This window comes from Parasteatoda tepidariorum, chromosome 2 (genome assembly GCF_982258835.1).
Source record: "Parasteatoda tepidariorum strain Cologne lab strain chromosome 2, Ptep-v5.0, whole genome shotgun sequence".
Lineage (NCBI taxonomy): Eukaryota > Metazoa > Arthropoda > Arachnida > Araneae > Theridiidae > Parasteatoda > Parasteatoda tepidariorum.
The window spans coordinates 91,721,498-91,745,452 of NC_141756.1; the positions used below are offsets into that span (position 1 = coordinate 91,721,498).

The following is a 23,955-nucleotide window of genomic DNA, read 5'->3' on the forward strand; positions in this document are numbered from 1 at the left end:
TTGCCAGTTCCTCCTGGACCATCGATAAAAAACAAAGTTTGCTGATTTGATGATTCATCGGAGACAGACTTTATTATTCTTTGAAAAATGAACAGTTGATCTTCGCTAAACTTAGCATTTATCAGAGTAAACTTTTCAACTGATTCGTTTATATCCATAGCATAAACCAGTTCTTCATATAATGGGGGCTCGGGTAATCCAAAGTCCTTACAACTTCTATTTTCAGAATTCAACAACTGTTCAATGTGTATTAAAGCATCGTTGGCATCGGCATCTTTATCAATCATTTGTTCATGAAAAATATTGTATAATTTTACTGCATCTGATGGCTCATCACATATTAAATAGTACACGAAAAAGTGCCTTAATTGCTTAGGCATCATATTAGCTGCTGCCTCTTCCATAACTGCTGTAGATTCTTCACAGCATTCAGTTAAACCCATAGCAATAGCTGATTCTCTGAATGGTTTATACATCGTACCTTCAAATGTTCGCAGATCTTCATAGCTGAAAGCTCCAGGAACTCTACATAAAATGAGTTTCAAGAAAAACCTCTCAGAGTCTCTAGGAGAAACATTCATTAAACGTCCAACGACATGGACATTATTTTTTCTTGGCATCCATTTTTTCAATTTGTAATTCCAAGAGTACTTTTCTGGTATATTACCGTACAAAGTAATACGTGCAGTTGGATCTTCTTTATTCAAATTAAACCACGCTAATAACATGGTAAGGGATGCTTTTTTATTTGAAACTGCAGCAGACTCACAACCTTCCTCAAATCTGATGTGTTGCTGGCCAGGAAGATGCACTTGAAGCCTAACAACAGTGTGATTTCTATTATGCAGTGGAATTTCGTTTAATCGCCATGCAGATTCCATTGGCCCAATATAGCGGCTATCTATATAGCTTGCAATTTCATTGTCCTCTTGAACAATAGCAATTCTGGCTCTATCATGGCCTTTATGAATATATTTATGTATATATTTAATAGCCATCACTGAGGAGCAATATTCAACATTTATATGGCAATTAAATTTGAGTAAAAGATACGGATTATGAGGTACAACCATGCGATTATCTACATACACAGTGGTGCCTTTTATTTTAGCAGGATATTGGTATAATTTATTGATGTTATTTCTTCTCCGATATCTTGGAAAACCATCACCTGTCATATCTGTTTCATTGATAAATTCTTTAGGAAATCCTTTTGAGCATTCTTTTTTTTCCTCATTCCAGCAAATAAGGCCTGCAATATGAGGTCCATGCATCATGTGTTTTAGTTGTGAGAGCGAAGATAGTTATCATCAGAAAGCTCAGCAGTTATAAATCTGTCAACATCTTCAGGCTTTAACAACTTACAGTCTGTTCGGAGTGAAGCAAGAATATGAACATGTGGGAGCCCTCTTTTTTGAAATTCTATCGTATAAACGTATGCCACAATAGGGCCTAAAACATGTTTTTTTGTTAAGTCATGAATTAATTCATCCACTTTAGCTTGGAAAATCTTTGTGACGATTATTGAAATGTCATTTACAGTAGTACCTTTAATGAAATGATCTTTTAAAGTTTCAGTAATTTCTGGCCACTGCGGATTACATGTCATCGTAATAAAAAAATCAGGCCTTCCAACCTTCCGACAAATAGCAATTGCATCTTGATACAGTTGTTGCATACTTCGAGGTGACCCAATATACGTAGCTGGTAGTATAACAGCTGTGCCCAACCTTACTCTGTCAGTTTCATTTAAAGAATTCCTTTCAACATGGTCAATTAACCCTTGATAGCATTCAGTGCGCAGGGTTCCTTGATTGTTTCTAATGAAATCTAATCGCTGACTTTCAACCAACAAATAGCAATTTATCACATACTGCTGAGATAATTTTCCAGCATGCAATAACGGGTTAAAAGGACCATTAGGTCGTAAGGCTAACCTATGCCCATAATATTGAATTGGACTTATTTGTTTTCCTTTTTGCGAAGGCATTTGATAAGTCCATCCTAAATCGCCTTTAGGAAAAAGTAAAGGAAAGACCATAGGATCAGCATGTTGAGATCTTTGGTTTATTATACTCGTTTCTCTTATTTCTTGTTTAGGATATACAGTTAAATCGCATACAGGAACAACACCATCTTTGGAAACAATAATGGCAGCTAATTCAGAAGAAGTAGGTTTATTGTATCTTCTTTTATCATCGAATATAAATCTTTGAAATTGTAAAACAAATTCACTATCATGAATAGTTAAATCTCTGAGCATCCGATATTTCTGTGCATATGGATTGACTTCCCTTAATAATTTTTCAATATGCCTTGTCAACTGAAGATTGTCTAAATTCATGCGTAGTTTAATAGCCTCCTCAACACTGTCATAAATATATAGGGGAGAGTTGGATAAAACGGGATAGTCAGACAAAACGGGATACGTCGCCCAGGGACCAGACTATTGCCGCTAACTAGCGGACGACGACAGAAATCTGTTATTTGACTGTTATTATGTCATTTTCACTGCGTCCCGTCTCGACATCACTATTTGATAGAAAGTTGTAGGTCTTAGAACTTTTTTACTCCATTTTTTTGCCATTTTCTACATTTACGTGCGTTGTTTGTCACATTGTACTACCTATATATATGGGATTACAATTCCGGAGAGTATTACATTTGATGAAGCATTTATTAACGAGTATTCTCATGTATAGTTAATCTAATTTTTCTTTCACGTTTAGGCAGCAGCCATGTTTGCTTTGAAAAGTGTCTGAGTTGGATAAAACGGGACACTTATGAGTTGGATAAAACGGGAAACAGTTTTTTATGTCCCGTTTTAGCCACCTATTTATTTTTTGGCTTAGTACTTCTACTATATTGTTATTACTATATTGAAAGAAAGGTAAAAAAAGGCTCGTACAAATACATTAGGCCCTGAATTGGCAGCAGTGAAAAAGTTGGACAGATATGAGACAGTATTCAATGCTGAACTAGAAAAAACGCATGAATTGGCTCTAGAAGAAAGATTATTTGGTATAACTCTAACGGACCTACGAATGCTAGCATTTGAGTTAACTGAGTGAAACAATATTAAGCATAATTTTAACACAGGAAAAAAAAATGGCTGGAAAGTGTTGGTTGTAACCATTCCTCCGAAATCCAGAACCCACGAGTATGGTCCGAGCAAAAGGGCTTAATCACGCTGCAGTTAAGCATTTTTTTGAACTTTTGAATTCTCTATTAAGCAAACATAAGATTACTCCAAATGATATTTACAAACTATATATAGGATTAAACTACAAGAATGAACCAAGAGAATTGAAGAAAGAACCGCTAACAAATCCCTCTTAAGGGCACCAGACACATCTCGACTGTGAAAATTATGGAATTAGCGTTCATGTTTGAAAACTCATAAAATCTTTAAAAACATACGTAGCATAATAATTTTTGTGTACTTAATTATTAAACAACAGTCTATATGAAAATGTTATAAGCAATTAAATCCCATAAATACAATTTTTATAAATTTTGCTTCGCAGTTTTCTGTCAGTTAATTATGTTTTTTAGTTAGTTTTACCCAAAAATTTAAACATTGTAAGCCCTATCCCGTTTTGTCCAACCCAGGTATGCTAAAACGGGATATGTAAGAGTTTGGAAAATGATTTTTTTTCCTATTTCACAGTCCTTAAAATTAGTTTAAAATATGTTTTTTCTGTGCTTCAATAAGTGATGTAACTATAAAAAAAATAATGTGTGGTTCACTTTAACAGATTTTCCGTAGTAAATAAAAACAATAATGGTATCCCGTTTTGTCCAACTTTCCCCTATTTGTCCATTCCTTGGAACATTGGTTGCTGAATTTAGGGATGTTGTCGCATGGTGATATACTTGTCCTTGAATTTTTATCAACGGTGGATCTCTGCTTTCATCTTGAAGAAATTTAGCACTAAAAGTGGCAAACGCAAATGATGAATTGTATACACGGATATTTTGCCTAAATAATTTTGCTTCTTGCTCATCAGAAAGAAGTAAGTTTTTCAAAAATAAAGGATATTCATGCAGCGGAGGTATATGTATGTTATCATTATGGCAGCAAGAATTAACAGAGCGCCCTTTTGCAGAAGCAAATCTCAAAGCTCCACAATAACTGCATTTTGAAAACATTTTGCCAAGACTATGTTTTGCCACTTTGATAGGTAACAATTTCGATAAATCACCAGCAAACTCATGTTGTTTTGATTTTAAAATAGGTGGATTAGGATTTTGGTCCATATCATTGTCAACATTGCGAAAGCGAATTGGTACAGTGTGCATTCCAACCACATTTTCTGTATTTACAGGTCTGGTTTGATGTGGGCAAATGAAAGTCGATGTTGTTGCGACTGTGTAGCAATTACACACATTCTCTTTTAGCTCAACCTTTGTTAGTTTAACTTTTTTTTTGTTAGTTGAATTCTATCGATCATTTCTATTGCTTTTCTGGGAATCATACTTGCTTCGTCCCATATAATAACGTCAACATTTTTTAAGCGAATCTTATCAAATTTTTTTAAAATACAAATCCCATCGTCACTTAGATCAATAGGCAGATTAAAAAATCTGTGTGAAGTAGTTCCAGATGGAAGTAACATTGACGCAATGCCAGTCCAAGCCACACAAGCAACTTTCATGCTCTTTGACACAAAATAATGATATAATCCTTTATATAGGAAGGTTTTGCCAGTTCCTCCTGGACCATCGATAAAAAACAAAGTTTGCTGATTTGATGATTCATCGGAGACAGACTTTATTATTCTTTGAAAAATGAACAGTTGATCTTCGCTAAACTTAGCATTTATCAGAGTAAACTTTTCAACTGATTCGTTTATATCCATAGCATAAACCAGTTCTTCATATAATGGGGGCTCGGGTAATCCAAAGTCCTTACAACTTCTATTTTCAGAATTCAACAACTGTTCAATGTGTATTAAAGCATCGTTGGCATCGGCATCTTTATCAATCATTTGTTCATGAAAAATATTGTATAATTTTACTGCATCTGATGGCTCATCACATATTAAATAGTACACGAAAAAGTGCCTTAATTGCTTAGGCATCATATTAGCTGCTGCCTCTTCCATAACTGCTGTAGATTCTTCACAGCATTCAGTTAAACCCATAGCAATAGCTGATTCTCTGAATGGTTTATACATCGTACCTTCAAATGTTCGCAGATCTTCATAGCTGAAAGCTCCAGGAACTCTACATAAAATGAGTTTCAAGAAAAACCTCTCAGAGTCTCTAGGAGAAACATTCATTAAACGTCCAACGACATGGACATTATTTTTTCTTGGCATCCATTTTTTCAATTTGTAATTCCAAGAGTACTTTTCTGGTATATTACCGTACAAAGTAATACGTGCAGTTGGATCTTCTTTATTCAAATTAAACCACGCTAATAACATGGTAAGGGATGCTTTTTTATTTGAAACTGCAGCAGACTCACAACCTTCCTCAAATCTGATGTGTTGCTGGCCAGGAAGATGCACTTGAAGCCTAACAACAGTGTGATTTCTATTATGCAGTGGAATTTCGTTTAATCGCCATGCAGATTCCATTGGCCCAATATAGCGGCTATCTATATAGCTTGCAATTTCATTGTCCTCTTGAACAATAGCAATTCTGGCTCTATCATGGCCTTTATGAATATATTTATGTATATATTTAATAGCCATCACTGAGGAGCAATATTCAACATTTATATGGCAATTAAATTTGAGTAAAAGATACGGATTATGAGGTACAACCATGCGATTATCTACATACACAGTGGTGCCTTTTATTTTAGCAGGATATTGGTATAATTTATTGATGTTATTTCTTCTCCGATATCTTGGAAAACCATCACCTGTCATATCTGTTTCATTGATAAATTCTTTAGGAAATCCTTTTGAGCATTCTTTTTTTTCCTCATTCCAGCAAATAAGGCCTGCAATATGAGGTCCATGCATCATGTGTTTTAGTTGTGAGAGCGAAGATAGTTATCATCAGAAAGCTCAGCAGTTATAAATCTGTCAACATCTTCAGGCTTTAACAACTTACAGTCTGTTCGGAGTGAAGCAAGAATATGAACATGTGGGAGCCCTCTTTTTTGAAATTCTATCGTATAAACGTATGCCACAATAGGGCCTAAAACATGTTTTTTTGTTAAGTCATGAATTAATTCATCCACTTTAGCTTGGAAAATCTTTGTGACGATTATTGAAATGTCATTTACAGTAGTACCTTTAATGAAATGATCTTTTAAAGTTTCAGTAATTTCTGGCCACTGCGGATTACATGTCATCGTAATAAAAAAATCAGGCCTTCCAACCTTCCGACAAATAGCAATTGCATCTTGATACAGTTGTTGCATACTTCGAGGTGACCCAATATACGTAGCTGGTAGTATAACAGCTGTGCCCAACCTTACTCTGTCAGTTTCATTTAAAGAATTCCTTTCAACATGGTCAATTAACCCTTGATAGCATTCAGTGCGCAGGGTTCCTTGATTGTTTCTAATGAAATCTAATCGCTGACTTTCAACCAACAAATAGCAATTTATCACATACTGCTGAGATAATTTTCCAGCATGCAATAACGGGTTAAAAGGACCATTAGGTCGTAAGGCTAACCTATGCCCATAATATTGAATTGGACTTATTTGTTTTCCTTTTTGCGAAGGCATTTGATAAGTCCATCCTAAATCGCCTTTAGGAAAAAGTAAAGGAAAGACCATAGGATCAGCATGTTGAGATCTTTGGTTTATTATACTCGTTTCTCTTATTTCTTGTTTAGGATATACAGTTAAATCGCATACAGGAACAACACCATCTTTGGAAACAATAATGGCAGCTAATTCAGAAGAAGTAGGTTTATTGTATCTTCTTTTATCATCGAATATAAATCTTTGAAATTGTAAAACAAATTCACTATCATGAATAGTTAAATCTCTGAGCATCCGATATTTCTGTGCATATGGATTGACTTCCCTTAATAATTTTTCAATATGCCTTGTCAACTGAAGATTGTCTAAATTCATGCGTAGTTTAATAGCCTCCTCAACACTGTCATAAATATATAGGGGAGAGTTGGATAAAACGGGATAGTCAGACAAAACGGGATACGTCGCCCAGGGACCAGACTATTGCCGCTAACTAGCGGACGACGACAGAAATCTGTTATTTGACTGTTATTATGTCATTTTCACTGCGTCCCGTCTCGACATCACTATTTGATAGAAAGTTGTAGGTCTTAGAACTTTTTTACTCCATTTTTTTGCCATTTTCTACATTTACGTGCGTTGTTTGTCACATTGTACTACCTATATATATGGGATTACAATTCCGGAGAGTATTACATTTGATGAAGCATTTATTAACGAGTATTCTCATGTATAGTTAATCTAATTTTTCTTTCACGTTTAGGCAGCAGCCATGTTTGCTTTGAAAAGTGTCTGAGTTGGATAAAACGAGACACTTATGAGTTGGATAAAACGGGAAACAGTTTTTTATGTCCCGTTTTAGCCACCTATTTATTTTTTGGCTTAGTACTTCTACTATATTGTTATTACTATATTGAAAGAAAGGTAAAAAAAGGCTCGTACAAATACATTAGGCCCTGAATTGGCAGCAGTGAAAAAGTTGGACAGATATGAGACAGTATTCAATGCTGAACTAGAAAAAACGCATGAATTGGCTCTAGAAGAAAGATTATTTGGTATAACTCTAACGGACCTACGAATGCTAGCATTTGAGTTAACTGAGTGAAACAATATTAAGCATAATTTTAACACAGGAAAAAAAAATGGCTGGAAAGTGTTGGTTGTAACCATTCCTCCGAAATCCAGAACCCACGAGTATGGTCCGAGCAAAAGGGCTTAATCACGCTGCAGTTAAGCATTTTTTTGAACTTTTGAATTCTCTATTAAGCAAACATAAGATTACTCCAAATGATATTTACAAACTATATATAGGATTAAACTACAAGAATGAACCAAGAGAATTGAAGAAAGAACCGCTAACAAATCCCTCTTAAGGGCACCAGACACATCTCGACTGTGAAAATTATGGAATTAGCGTTCATGTTTGAAAACTCATAAAATCTTTAAAAACATACGTAGCATAATAATTTTTGTGTACTTAATTATTAAACAACAGTCTATATGAAAATGTTATAAGCAATTAAATCCCATAAATACAATTTTTATAAATTTTGCTTCGCAGTTTTCTGTCAGTTAATTATGTTTTTTAGTTAGTTTTACCCAAAAATTTAAACATTGTAAGCCCTATCCCGTTTTGTCCAACCCAGGTATGCTAAAACGGGATATGTAAGAGTTTGGAAAATGATTTTTTTTCCTATTTCACAGTCCTTAAAATTAGTTTAAAATATGTTTTTTCTGTGCTTCAATAAGTGATGTAACTATAAAAAAAATAATGTGTGGTTCACTTTAACAGATTTTCCGTAGTAAATAAAAACAATAATGGTATCCCGTTTTGTCCAACTTTCCCCTATTTGTCCATTCCTTGGAACATTGGTTGCTGAATTTAGGGATGTTGTCGCATGGTGATATACTTGTCCTTGAATTTTTATCAACGGTGGATCTCTGCTTTCATCTTGAAGAAATTTAGCACTAAAAGTGGCAAACGCAAATGATGAATTGTATACACGGATATTTTGCCTAAATAATTTTGCTTCTTGCTCATCAGAAAGAAGTAAGTTTTTCAAAAATAAAGGATATTCATGCAGCGGAGGTATATGTATGTTATCATTATGGCAGCAAGAATTAACAGAGCGCCCTTTTGCAGAAGCAAATCTCAAAGCTCCACAATAACTGCATTTTGAAAACATTTTGCCAAGACTATGTTTTGCCACTTTGATAGGTAACAATTTCGATAAATCACCAGCAAACTCATGTTGTTTTGATTTTAAAATAGGTGGATTAGGATTTTGGTCCATATCATTGTCAACATTGCGAAAGCGAATTGGTACAGTGTGCATTCCAACCACATTTTCTGTATTTACAGGTCTGGTTTGATGTGGGCAAATGAAAGTCGATGTTGTTGCGACTGTGTAGCAATTACACACATTCTCTTTTAGCTCAACCTTTGTTAGTTTAACTTTTTTTTTGTTAGTTGAATCATCATTAGGTTGTATAAGCAAAAGAGCATTATTTTCTTCTATACTATGAAGTTTACGTTTTTCCCGCTTTCGATTAGCTTTCGCATTGAGTTGCGACTTTTTAGTAATGTTAGGTCTTTTCTTTTTAGGCATTACTTGTAAATAAACAAATCGAATTAAGATTTAAAACCAGATTAAACTTACGAGTTAACGTTTTAGAAAACAAATAATCAGATTAATCAATATATCAATACGAAATAAGTTGAGATGTTGTAAAACTGAAGAATGAAATTCTAACTATTTTGTGATTGGTTGCATCTCTGAAAAAGAAAATTCAGACTTGTAAATCGCTTTTTTAAGCTTGCCGTTTTCAGACATGTGATTGGCTGTTGTGAACGGCGGTTATTCTTCATTATTAACTGCAAAATCGTGCTTTAAAACTAAAATAAATAAAAATTTAAAATTATGTAAAAGATTTGAATGCCCTAAATGTCTTCCCTGAAAGATTCTGAATGAATTGATTCCTTAATCTTAGATTTTCATCACGTAGTTAAAAAGTTTTTCAGGGGACAAAATTAACTGCAAAAACTTTTTTTTAGAATAGAGAGATATGTTATCATCAATATACGAACAGGTCGGTAGAGAGAATTTCGTTGGCTGTCGGTAGGGTTCAAACCAAGAACCCTCGTAGTCGTAGACAGATGCTTTAACTATAATGGCAAAGCTTGTCTGTATGTATAGTCCTGACCGAGAGGTGTGAAAAATTTGTATGTAGTAATCGTTACAATACAAAGCGTGACGATTTTAGGCAAAGTATGAAATATGATAATCATTATGTACTTTGCCTAGATTACGCATATATGGCTATGACAAATGTTGTTAAAGCAAATTATGACTTTATAGTCTGGTAAGTTACGACGAAATAATATTCTAATCGGTTTGTAGGGCATGCACGTAATTTTTAATCGTTTTACACCTTGAGGGTCAGTTTTTGGCATTGCAAATAATGCCGGATTTCCAACTTTACCGGCTATAAAATTTTTTTTTTGCCTTTTTCTGTAATTTGAATTTTTATTTTATATTATGACCGTTGTCAAACACCAGTTCCAACTCTGAGTATGCGCCTATCACTGTTCAACTCTGTAGCCTTGTAATTTGAACCCTACTCAGAAAAGGGAACTGCTGAATCAAGCATAGGGACAAACTAGCTTTCGTAAGACTTTTTGATCGAACTGACCTATGATCAGTTTACCTCTGTCGTGATACGTCTACCAAGGGATTCTAACTCATGATCCGTCTACCTCTGAGGATATTTTACGTCAGCTCTGTGGTCACTGCGATACGGTCGCAGAATTCGTATCAACCAGCCACAGCAGGGATGTGAGCCTGGGTCACCTCATTGGGTGGCGAACTCTCTATTTTTTGATCCACCGCGACTCTTGCAATTTAAAATAAGTTCATAACGTTTTCTAGTTCGTGTTATCTTTTTTTGTTATTTTTTTAAATGGGTACATTTGTCTAGGCGTAGTTGGTTGAGTGGTAATAAGGGCCTACTCACCAGTTTTTTTTTTAATATAAGGAGTGATCAAATGAAAAAGTACGAAACGACGCAAAAACGTAACAGTTAAATATTTGTATATTCCGCCATGGGAGAACGTAGCGAGACATCTCGGGATGCGATTGGAGCGTCGGGATGCGTCCAAATGATGCGGCAGTCCGTATGAAGACAGGATGGCGTTCGCGTTGCAAAATTGCTCACGGAGGGTGTGGTTCTGCTCCATGATAACGCGCGTCCACACGTCTCCAGAGTCACACACATGGAACTGGCCAAGTTCAAGTGGGAGACGTTGGATCATCCACCCTACAGTCCGGACATTTCGCCCCGTGATTTCCATGTGTTTGGTCCACTGAAGAAACACCTGAAAGGGGAGCGTTTCAACTCAGACGACGAACTTAAGGACGCTGTGAAGGACTGGGTCTCGTCACGGCCACAGGAATTCTGGGAACAAGGAATCCTACGGCTTGTTCATCAGTGGGATCGATGTGCTCAGATCTATGGTGTATATTTTGAATAAAGTCTACATTTGTACCCACCGTGTCGTTTCGTACCTTTCGTACCCTTGTATTATATATTCTTCATGTCATATTACATCAAACTATTAAATAACATACCAAAAAACAAAATAGTGCGTTTTTCTTTATTGATGACAATTACAAAGCATGCAATTCTCTTTTTAAATAAATACGATGTCGAGATAAGAGATATGAAATAAAACTTTAAAAATATAAATTTTAGAGTAAAATGCATTGTATATATACGTTTATTTTTTTTAATAAAAATAAGTTAACATTCGACTAGAATGGAGGGGAAGGATATTTAGACCGCGTCCATCGCAATGAAGGCCAGAAGTAGGAATCCAGTCCCAATCAAATCCCCGAAAGCTGTCAGATAAGGGATGGCAGCATCATCGGGATCGAATCCCCACCTCCAGAGCCAGAGCACGAAGCAGTGTGCCATGTAGAGTAACAGTGCCACTTGCAATAGTGCTGCGACGAGGTAGAATAGTAGGAATTCTGCTGTGAGTGGAGTGTAGGTGCTTTTTAGGAAATGTACACAAGAGATGAAGATTAGATGACCGGGAATAGCCATGAGAATTAGAATGCGGCAGGTTCGAGCATGGGAAGCTGAAATGTCAAAGCATGAAATATTTAAAAAGAATTATTTTTTAAATATTAGACATGAAATTATTTTCAAATAAATGGTGTTTTTAAAAGTCGTTAATTATAAAATATTCAATTTAATTTTAACAGATAAAACATTTTTTTTGTAATTATAATAGTTTTACTAAATAATGTTTTAAAAAGTCGTTATTTATAAAATATTAAAATAAAATTTTACTGATAAAATTTTCTTTAGTAATTTTAACTTTTTCATTAAATGATGTTTTTAAATGTCGCTAATTATAAAATATTTACATTGATTTTAACAGCTAAATTTTTTTTTAGTAATTAAAATTGTTTTACTAAATAATGTTTTTAAAAGTCGTTAATTATTAAATATTCAAACTATCATTAACAGATAAAAAAAACTTTTTTAGTAATTTTAATTGTTTCATTAAACGATGTTTTTAAACGTCGCTAATTATAAAATATTCATATTAATTTTAACAGACAACTGGTTTCTTGGAAAACAATTTAAATGTTTTATTGTATGATGTTTTTAAAAGTCGATAATTATAAAGTATTCAAATTAATCTTAACAGATACAAATTTTTTAGTATTTTTAATTGCTTTATTAAATGATGTTTTTTCTTAAAAATCGCCTATTATAAAATATTCTAATACATTTTATCAGATATGTTTGTTTCATTAATTTTAACGTAATGCATTAATAACATTTTAACGTAACGCAATGGTAACTTAGAGTCAAGACTGTAAAAAATTCCGGATTAAATTACGGTAAAGAGTACCAGCACTCAGGGTGCCGGTGCTTTTCATCGTGAAATCTATTTTAACAGAAACATGTTTAGGAGCAAAAAAGCTAATAGACCTTAATTTTTACAGCAATAATTATCATAAAATCTCTGAATCAGTCTAATTGAATAAATATTACTATAAAATCTTCGGCATAATATTTTACGGAAAAAAGGAATTTTACGGTAAAATGGATTTCACGTGTGATGCATCCAATGTTCCGTTTACTAATGCCTGAATTTGATCCGTAATTTTTAGCATTGTATATCCATCTACTTAGCATCAGTAATTATGAAGGTTGTGTCTAGATATATAAAGTAGATATGAAACACCCTACACCGAACTTTATAGAAAACTGAGTAATTATCCTTCCTATTTAAAACATGGTGCAGGGTAATAAGAAAAAAATGGATTTTAAAGTAGTTTGTTTGCACTCCTCACAACGAGACGTAAAGGAAAAAAAGGACATAGAAAGGACACGCAAATTATTTTTTAAATACAAAGCTTATGAGAAATTTGAGTATCGCAAATTAAGCTATCTTAAAAAAGCTAAAATTAAAATTTTATTTCTAAGATCGTTTCGTAATCTGACAGAAATCACAAAAATCACGTTTTTAGTATTTAAATAAACTTTTTTCCTATCATTAACGCCCAAAGCGTAATAATTCGTACTAAATCTAATTATTAAATCTAATACAGCTTTGTAGTTCAGTTTTCGCCCTTATTTCTAACAGTTTTCGAGGTAATAACGCTAACTGTGCACACAGTTTTCCACCAGTCATACCACCACTTTTAGCGCATAACCCAGTTACTATAGTTAGACTCTACTCTTATAAATATAGCTGCAGTCGTTCTACAGTTGAAGACTGTACTGGACAAAGCTGGACACAAAATTCAGTTGGTATAACAGCAAATGTCCGTTGACTAAACCAAATGAAACAAAGGTATAAAAATTAATGAAAAATAACTGGAAGTTAAAGAAGATATTCAAAATTTTGAAATCGAATATAAATGGAGCAAATCAGAATAATCAGTTTCTGTGTTGGCTATTATCAATTTAACTAAAGGGAGGCAATAAAACTCCTTCTCTAAACAGTTTATCTTAATAAATAAAATAAACGTTAATCACTGATAACTGTAAATTGACTTACATTTTCCAAACCAAGCCTCTAAGGGACTAATGCAAAGTTTCTCACATTTCAATAAACCTGGCTTCATTTTCTGATGAAGATAAGTTGAAATTCTACATGCTTGTACTGCAACTAAATTACCTCCAACACCTGTAAAAAAAGGAGTAAAAAAAATTAGGATTTTAATAGCATATTTCAGTTAATTGAAATGTAGTGCAGATAGGGAAAAAAATCTTTTTTAATAAATCAGTGAACTTGTACCAGTGTGTTTGCAACACAACCGGGAAAAAATGCTTTTCCGATTTTTTGTAATTTTATTAGGATTTCATATTCAATTTTAGAGCTAGGTTGAAGAACTATAATGGTAATTAGTGGATATTTCAAACAAGGGTAAAAGTCTTCCTTAAATAAAATATCATCCAATTATACAATATATTACTTTTAGAGCGCTCGCCTTCCAATGAGGCGAACCATGTTCGTATCCCAGTCTATGCGAATTCCGCATCCGTCTTGCACCGACCACACTGCTGACGTGAAATATCCTCAGTGGTGGACGGATCATGGGTTAGAGCCCCTTGCCGTCAGGCTAACCGCGGGAGGTTCTCGTGGTCTTTCTCTCCATGTAACGCAAATGTGGATTAGCTCCATCAAAAAGTCCTCCACTACGGCAAATTTCTCCCAATACTCGATCCAAGAGTTTCCTTGTCTTCTGGATTTAGTTCAAAATTACAAGGCTACGAAGTTGAACATTAGTAGTCGTAAACCCATAAAATTTGTCGGCTATTCAACGACATTTACAAAATACGAGTAAAAATAATATATGTTAAGCACTATAAATATTATTTTCCATTATAAAATTTGCTATATTGACAGCTAAATGATAGAAGCTATCTAGAGCGCGTAATAATAGATTTTATATGGTATAATAAAGAGAAAGAAAACTACTAATAAAGAGAAAGAAAAAACTAAAATCATTGCACAATTTTTCCAACGAGTAGTATTTAGTATTTGTCAATATAGTTCAGCGACGATTGGATGCCTGCAAGTGACGTCATTCTAGGTAAATCAAGGCATTTGTCGATTCAGAAGCTAATCAAGTTCAACAGAGGCGTGACGTCGCTACGGGTATCCAATTGAATCTGATTTAAATCAGTGGTTAGATATAATCACTTCACTTCTTCTCGAGTTACAAGTACTCAATTGTCTTTGCTATTTTGCAGATCTTATCATCAATGTTCGTATTGACCACTACTTTTAAAAATATTTTATGTTTTATTATTACGATCTTAAATACTGCAGAATATACAAAATTATATGTTAAATATGTTTACCGTTGATGACAGGCTGACAAGCTGCTAGTTCTTTGAATCTTGCTACAGCAAAATTTAATATGTAACCACCACCACTGAAAATAAAAATTTTTGTTTTAAGAATATTATGATTGTTTTTTTTTTATACATCTCAGTAAAAATATATTACTATTTGTTTTCAAGTATTTTTAAAATTTAAAATGTGTTATTTAATGCGTTATTTTCATCCAGTTGTATTATTTTAAAGAGTTAAAAAGAACGCAATGATTTTAGCGAACGAGAATTCGAAATCGTTTCGAGTTTAAAAATAAAAATTATAACTACAACCTATATGTATACAATTTCTGTAACGAATATGTTTAAATGAGTTTACAAATTTTTAGAATATATAAACTGCTTACTGACGTGAATTCGTTATTAAATAAACAGTATTTAAAGGCAATTGCGAATTCATTTGCATTAAACGATCGAACGTAGTTATTTGAGCAAACTATTTTATAAATAGTGCGTACTTGAAATCATTTTTAGTCTTAAAGTTTTAATAAAATATACAATATCGATAAATTCTTATAAAGTATGGTTAAAACTACCAGAATGTGTTAAAATTTCCCGTGTTTCGGGCTTTATGGCTAATATACATGGTAATTTCTACCGAAACGCTTTGGTAATGATTTTAGTAAAATTAAAAATAAAATATGGTTTTATATTGTGTTATAAAATTTTGTAAATGTGGTAAAATTTGATAATTTTTACATGGCATAAAAACTATAGACCTTAGAATATGGCATAAAAGCATTTTTATTTGGTTAAATTTACTTTTCAGTTTCGTAGTTTTTCTTAAATGAGGAATAATAATTTTGAAAACCAGACTTTTCGATAAATCATTATCAAATGAAAGGAAAAATTACCAAGTAAATGATTTAAATACCATATATTTTGGTTTTATTACCCAGAAATTTTTTTAAACTAAATTGTCCTTTCCATGCAGTATGGTAATTTTTCCAGAATTGTTTTCTTTATGTATTATAAAACAAATTTGAAATGAAAATTAAATTCTGAAAAAATGTCTCGAATTATTCGTGACATTCAATTTTATGTTCAATTTAAGAAACCATAACTAAAAATATTAGAAGCTGATATATTTTAGCACAAGAATTATGCGTTCTAAACTCACCTCGATATTGCAACTGCGCTGATGATAGGAATCCATCCGGAATAAAGAACATGCTTGGTGTAAATATTTTTGTAAGAAAGAACCGCCCATAATGGAATCAGACAAAAGAGACAGATCAGCAGAGCTGCTTCACCCCAAATGTATTCACCTGCAATGAAAGTTATTCCAAGAATTTAATTTTAAGTGATAGAAAAATTAATATCATTGATGTACAGTGCACCGAAAAAATGAACCACCCTGAATAATTTTTGATATAATGATCTGATCACCACGTTCTATGACTCTATCTTAATGATTTGAGAGGGTGAATATGCAAATTAATCTATGCAAACACCGAATATGCAAATTAGTGCAGACGATATTTTAAGTTACGAAATCAGACACAAAAGCGTACTTTCTTTGAATAAGCATACCTTTTTATCGACGAATTCGGATTTCTGACCCCCAAATTATAGAGGGTAGCTGTATCTGGGAAATATTCTCCCCATAGCTTAGTCAGGAGAGTGGTCCAAAGTTTGGAATGTTAATTAAACTTAATGTTAATTTTACTTTTTACGTATTTCGCCATACCTCGAGAACTTCTTAAGCAAATTGAAAACTTTTTGCACACAATTATAATATTCCTATACCCAAGGATAATTCCACGCAAAAATAAATATCAGCAAATATTTATTATTTTTCTTATTTTATTTAGTAATAGTCGAAAAAATTTTAATTTATGAGATACAATATTTTACACCATTTTGAAAAATGTACTTTTTCATGGCGAAGTACAAAATTTGAGTGAAATCAGTCGAATAGTTCTCGAAAAATAGAATTTTATAAATACGACTTTTTCAAAATTCGATTTCTCAGGAACTATTCTATCGATTTCGCTCAAATTTTGTACTTCGCCACTTGAAATTGTACTTTTTTAAACGATGTGAAATAAATGTTAACCTCATTTTACAAAATTTTTTCCACTGTAATCGAAGAAAATAATAAAAAGATAAATTATTACTAAAAGATACATTTTGCATCTTTGAATAAACGAATTTTATAACTGTGTGCAAAAAGTTTTAAATTCGCTTAAAAAGTTCTCGAGATATGGTGAAATACGCAAAAAAGGGACCAAACTATTAACCGCTCTCCTATCCAAACTATGGATACTATATTTCTCTGATTGTGGCTATTTTGAGGTCTAGAAATCCATATCCGTCAAAAGAAAGGCATGTTTATTCAGCGAAAATACGTTTTTGAGTCTAATTTCGTAATTTAAAATATTGTCTGCATAAATTAATTAGCATATTCAAGGTCACCCTATTCGAACTTTTAAGATTGAGTCCTAGAACATGAAAATCCGATCATTAGAGCAAAAGTAATATAGTGTGGTCCATTTTATTCTGGCCCACTGTACATTGTGTTCTTTATATTGTTCAGACAAGTCAAAAACACGCTGCAAAGAAAATAAGATACTCGCAGTAGCAAAAATGTGATTTTTTTATCATAAAAAATGTAGTTTGTTTTTTTTATATTAAAATATTAAGATGATTGCGAGAGAGAGTTCTCAATATTGCATTTGGTGAAAAATCACTTGTGTTTTATTTCAAGTGTTTAGACCTTTATTTTAATGAATATTTTTTAAATGTAATGTTTATTCAGTGCCCGTTAAATAATAATGTATCTTTCGATATACTTAAAAGTTCTTTCAGGAAATATCAAAGGAATATAGCATAAATTTTTAATTAAAATGAAGCAATTTGTTTCATGACCTATGACAACCTCTGAGGAATAACGGCTGATGTCCATAAAAGCTGATTCTGTGAATAAACGATTTTCCGCTCAGTTTTTCTACGAAAAGGCATCAGTGTTCAATGTGTAATAACACTCAAGGAGAACCGACTATTCACGTTATATTTATGTCAAAACTTAGTAATCCTCAAAATGCAACACACGATGAACTGAGCATAACTTGTTAGATCTAAGAAACCTTTTTAAAATTTTTTTCTCTCCGCCTCTAAGCGATGTATATATACACCGAAGAGCCTTTACATTGTGACCACCCTGCTAATAACATGTAGGACCACCTTTAGCCCTTAAAACTGCTAGCACCCGCAGTGGCATTGATTCCACAAGGTGCTGATAGGTAGTCTGAGGTATCTGGTACCAACACGAATTTGGTTTTCCAAGTTGGACCACAAATGCTCTATTGGATTAAGGTCAGGTGAATTTGGGGACCAAGACATGACTTGAAAGTCACTGGAATGTTCCTCGACGATTCGACCCTTATGACAGGGTGCATTATCCTGTTGGAAAACACCATGCCCCGCAGGAAAAACTGTTGCCATGAATAGGTGAACCTGGTCTGCAACTATGTTCAAGTAGCTTACAGAAGTCAGGGATTGTTCTATGAGGATTATGGGTCCTAATGTGCCCCATGAAAATATTGTTCCTGGGCGAGAAACCATGAAAACCTGGGCGAGCCCATTTTATAGATGGAGGGTGGTATTAATCTAATGGCTCTTCGGTGTATATGCTCTGAGTGCAGCTTGTTTCGAACTAAATAAACCTTTTTCTAAATTTTTTTATTTTTACATCTTGGCTTATATTTGAATGTTCTAAATTGACGCTTAATATTAATTTAAATCAAGTTTCAAAGGATATCCTCATTTCGAAAAATTATAAAAAATAAACGTAAACTGTCCGCCTCTATGCTATCAATATTGAAATATATTTAATATTCTTTTGTAGTAAAAAAATCGAGCATTAAAAAATCATATCAAGCAATTTATTTCTTAACAAGTTTAAAACTAAAGTCATTTTTCTTAATAAAATCATGTATAGCAAAATGGCAATAAAATAATCTGAAAGCAACTGAGGGTGTCTTGTTAGAGCAACGGCTTAAGTTATTTACCTGATCTTTCAAATATAAAAGTAGAGATGTAAGCAAGTAGTGCTAGAGTTACAACGTCCCCTAGAGATGCAGCTATTGGTGCAGCTACGTTATCTGGATTGACATTAATTTTGCGTGAAAAAATCACCACACAAATTGTCACAGTACCTGAAAGAAGTAAAAGTATACATAATTTAAGATTGTTAATCTTCATTATTAGTGAATCATTAAGAAATAATGAACTTATTAGTAAATATTAAGCAAATAATCGCAAGAAACTGATGTGATAAGGTATTACTTGAATAAAATTTTCATTCGCTTCAAAAATATATAATGTAGTAAAAAATATACAGATTTCTAGCGCTCATAAGCAGGTATCCAATTTCAAGACGTGCCAGACCTTCATCTTTGCCGCCTGTTATTTCCAATTTATATTGTTTTGAAGCGAAGGAAGTTTTTAGTGAAGTAATTAGTAAAAGTCTCATTAATAATGACTAATTAAGATATGAATTAATTAATTCGAATCTCCTAATTGATATTAGACGTTACTGTCCAACATTGTCCTCTGAAAATAGTAATCATATCTTATTTAATTACAAAGCAAAAAATAAATTTAAGAGAAATCACATGCATTTTGTCTTATTTTTCAAGAATGTTGAGCTATCAAAACTATTTATACATTTACCAAAGATTATATATTCCCCAATAAATGAAGTGTGATAAAAATTATATATCGTTTTGCAGTTTTATAAATTTTCTTCACTTCAAACGAGTAGTTATGTATTCTTAGAAAGTACTATATATTGATGAAGCGTTAATGTAAAACGTTTATTATTATTTTATCAGAAGATTTGTAGTTAGTTTATCATTTCGTTTTTTCCATTTTAAAGAGATAATATAGACCAACTGTTTGAAACACAATATTCTGTATGTACAGTGCGTTAAAAAGAACTCAATCTTAATAGCTATAGGGGATGGCCTCAAATATGCTAATTAATTAGTGTAGACGATATTTTAAGTTACGAAATCAGACGCAAAAACGTACTTTCTCTCAATAAACATACCTTTTTTTCGACTGATTCAGATTTCTGACCTCTGTGATCTGGAATATATGGTCCCATTAGTTTGGTCAGCAGATTTCACTTTTTTTTAATTTTACTTTTTTCGCTATATCTCAAAACCTTTTAAACCTAATTTCAAAATGTTTGCATTCAACAATAAAATTTGCTTGTCCAAAGATAATTCATTGCAAAAAATAATTTTTAGTAAATGTTTATTATTTTTTGTAATTTCAATTAAGAATGGTAAAACATTTTTGACTTGTAAGGTATACGATTATTTACACTATTTTAAAGAAAGTTAACAAAATAAAAATTTGATCCAAATTGATTGAATAGTTCCTGAGAAATCGAATTTTAAATATCTGACTTTTTTGACATTTAATTTCTCAGAAACTATTCGACCTATTTCCCTCAAATTTGTAGTTTTCCATGTAAAATTACATTCTTTGAAATGATGCAAACAATTCAAAACTTCTTTGAAATGATGCTTTCAATTAAATTTTTTTACCAATCTTAAATTAAGTAATAAAAATTTATAAATATTTATAAATATTTATTAAAAGTTATTTTTTGCATGGAATTATCTTTTGATCTTTTGGAACTATCTTAGTAAAATGGATAACACTGAGAACAATTTTTTATGTTCAGTATTATTTTGAAGTTAGAGTTAAGAATTCAGTATGTCTGACACAGTTTTCAAACAGTTATTGAATTGCTACTCTACTAAAACACAATGCCATGTTGTGCATTGGGTACTAAAATCAGTACCTTTTTTTCTCTGAGGACGGAATCCTTTTCACGGGATGATTGATACCTTTGAGAATTTTTGTAATCATGCCCCAAATTTAATTTATATTTTAGTTACTACACTTGAACTTTGAGCCTGCCTCCACAAAGGAAAACAAAAAAAGAACTGATTATATTCAATATACAAACTCAGCAGCAAATACTCCTATCAATGAGATTTGTAGTTCAAGTTCTTTTATCTTTCCGCCCTCGTTGCAATAAATAATTATCAGTTAAAAATTTATTCCAGAACGTCAGATATCGAGATTAACACAACTAGGTAACCATCTGTTTTCAATGCGAAATTGAAGGAAGAGGTAGAGTTCAGACTTTTCTTTGTTAAGTTATCGTTTCGTATTTGAACAAAAAATAATAACGTGAGATAAAACTTTTAGAGAAATTACATAATTTAAGCACCATCTAATCTAATGCGTCAAGTCAAACATATTTTAGAAGTTAGATAACACTTTTATAATTAGAAAAATTCTACGCACAATTACATTATGATATTATGTCTTTATGCTAAAAATGAATCCAATTAATTTACAATTGATAAAGTATAAATTGGATATGAATATAAATTGGATATTGGGTTAAAGTATATCTCTTGAATAACTTTTTTATTTATTGATCAAACTTCATCTATGAGATATTTTAGATTGATAATATTGACATATACTTCAATGTGCAGTTGCATGATCAGATTGTAAAATAATTTAATAGAAATTTGTAAAATTTTTTTTTTAAGGAGCAAAAGCAGCTTCCAAATTTTGTTATTACCCTTTTATTAACATATTTTCTTTTCGGAATTTTAAAAAAAAGTGATAATGCGTTATAAATCATATGGTGTTTTGCTTATTTTGATATTAACATTAGTTCAGTATACTTTCAATTAGTCAACATGAGGCATAAGCAAACACATGTCCTCGTGGTGCTAGTGTAGAAACATGGCGATGGAACAATTTTGAACGTATTAACTTTTAACGGAAGAGAAATATGAATTGGTTAAAAAAATAACTCATTTTATGTTATTCATATTTTCAAAATATGGATGGTTTTGTAGAATGATATATATTTACAATTAGTGGTTTGATTACTAAGCAAAATATTTAGAATGAAACTTTTATATTAATTCACTCTTTTGAAGGGTTTTAAGAAAATGAAAGGGAGATTTTTTTCAAGTTTGTTAAAAGAACATAATTCATAATAGATGAATAATTTTTGCCATACATTAAACTGAAACAGAATATCAGCGAACGGTGCCATCTTCTCTTGCCTGTTGTTTTCTTTGCTCCAATGAGGGAGATATCGATAAGCCACGCGCTCTGTGTCTATTCGAATCATGTAAAAACTATGGCTATTAAAATTAATTCAACTTAAAATTGGTTCCATGCTATCAAATAAAATTGAATAATGATTTTCAATTTTATTCATTTGCGTTTTAAGAAAGGTTTTAAGAAAATGAAAGGGAGATGTTTTTCAAGTTTGGTAAAAGAACATAATTCATAATAGATGAATAATTTTTGACATACATTAAACTGAAACAGAATATCAGCGAACGGTGCCATCTTCTCTTGCCTGTTGTTTTCTTTGCTCCAATGAGGGAGATATCGATAAGCCACGCGCTCTGTGTCTATTCGAATCATGTAAAAACTATGGCTATTAAAATTAATTCAACTTAAAATTGGTTCCATGCTATCAAATAAAATTGAATAATGATTTTCAATTTTATTCATTTGCGTTTTAAGAAAGGTTTTAAGAAAATGAAAGGGAGATGTTTTTCAAGTTTGTTAAAAGAACATAATTCATAATAGATGAATAATTTTTGCCATGCATTAAACTGAAACAGAATATCAGCGAACGGTGCCATCTTCTCTTGCCTGTTGTTTTCTTTGCTCCAATGAGGGAGATATCGATAACCCACGCGCTCTGTGTCTATTCGAATCATGTAAAAACTATGGCTATTAAAATTAATTCAACTTAAAATTGGTTCCATGCTATAAAATAAAATTGAATAATGATTTTCAATTTTGTTCATTTGCGTTTTAAGAAAGGTTTTAAGAAAATGAAAGGGAGATGTTTTTCAAGTTTGTTAAAAGAACATAATTCATAATAGATGAATAATTTTTGCCATACATTAAACTGAAACAGAATATCAGCGAACGGTGCCATCTCCTCTTGCCTGTTGTTTTCTTTGCTCCAATGAGGGAGATATCGATAAGCCACGCGCTCTGTGTCTATTCGAATCATGTAAAAACTATGGCTATTAAAATTAATTCAACTTAAAATTGGTTCCATGCTATAAAATAAAATTGAATAATGATTTTCAATTTTATTCATTTGCGTTTTAAGAAAGGTTTTAAGAAAATGAAAGGGAGATGTTTTTCAAGTTTGGTAAAAGAACATAATTCATAATAGATGAATAATTTTTGACATACATTAAACTGAAACAGAATATCAGCGAACGGTGCCATCTTCTCTTGCCTGTTGTTTTCTTTGCTCCAATGAGGGAGATATCGATAAGCCACGCGCTCTGTGTCTATTCGAATCATGTAAAAACTATGGCTATTAAAATTAATTCAACTTAAAATTGGTTCCATGCTATCAAATAAAATTGAATAATGATTTTCAATTTTATTTATTTGCGTTTTAAGAAAGGTTTTAAGAAAATGAAAGGGAGATGTTTTTCAAGTTTGTTAAGAGAACATAATTCATAATAGATGAATAATTTTTGCCATACATTAAACTGAAACAGAATATCAGCGAACGGTGCCATCTTCTCTTGCCTGTTGTTTTCTTTGCCCCAATGAGGGAGATATCGATAAGCCACGCGCTCTGTGTCTATTCGAATCATGTAAAAACTATGGCTATTAAAATTAATTCAACTTAAAATTGGTTCCATGCTATAAAATAAAATTGAATAATGATTTTCAATTTTATTCATTTGCGTTTTAAGAAAGGTTTTAAGAAAATGAAAGGGAGATGTTTTTCAAGTTTGTTAAGAGAACATAATTCATAATAG

The 23,955-nt window shown here is 32.2% G+C and overlaps 3 protein-coding genes across 4 annotated transcripts in view; all 3 read right to left on the reverse strand.

The window, feature by feature from the left end:
* Positions 1-1,282: 1,282 nt before the first annotated feature.
* On the reverse strand, positions 1,283-2,344 carry LOC147815911 (uncharacterized). The gene has a single exon (XM_087156652.1). The coding sequence runs from the start codon at positions 2,342-2,344 to the stop codon at positions 1,283-1,285; it is 1,062 nt and encodes a 353-aa protein (XP_087012778.1).
* A 3,642-nt stretch (positions 2,345-5,986) lies between these two features.
* On the reverse strand, positions 5,987-7,048 carry LOC147815912 (uncharacterized). The gene has a single exon (XM_087156653.1). The coding sequence runs from the start codon at positions 7,046-7,048 to the stop codon at positions 5,987-5,989; it is 1,062 nt and encodes a 353-aa protein (XP_087012779.1).
* Positions 7,049-11,310: 4,262 nt separating this feature from the next.
* LOC107438771 (solute carrier family 41 member 1) overlaps positions 11,311-23,955 on the reverse strand; it is a 44,289-nt gene continuing 31,644 nt past the window's right edge. For both annotated transcript variants that reach the window (XM_087157749.1, XM_016051140.4), the window contains 5 exons: positions 19,108-19,254; positions 16,215-16,362; positions 15,062-15,135; positions 13,752-13,880; positions 11,311-11,811 (listed from right to left, as the gene is read on the reverse strand). In XM_087157749.1, the coding sequence (XP_087013875.1) occupies positions 11,504-11,811; positions 13,752-13,880; positions 15,062-15,135; positions 16,215-16,362; positions 19,108-19,254 (806 nt within the window). In that variant the 3' untranslated portion in view covers positions 11,311-11,503. The remainder of the gene's footprint in view (positions 11,812-13,751; positions 13,881-15,061; positions 15,136-16,214; positions 16,363-19,107; positions 19,255-23,955) is intronic.

What these genes read in the sequence shown, in the direction of transcription:
- LOC147815911 (XM_087156652.1), bottom strand. Translation starts at nt 2,344, where the DNA reads ATGAATTTAGACAATCTTCAGTTGACAAGGCATATTGAAAAATTATTA.
- LOC147815912 (XM_087156653.1), bottom strand. Translation starts at nt 7,048, where the DNA reads ATGAATTTAGACAATCTTCAGTTGACAAGGCATATTGAAAAATTATTA.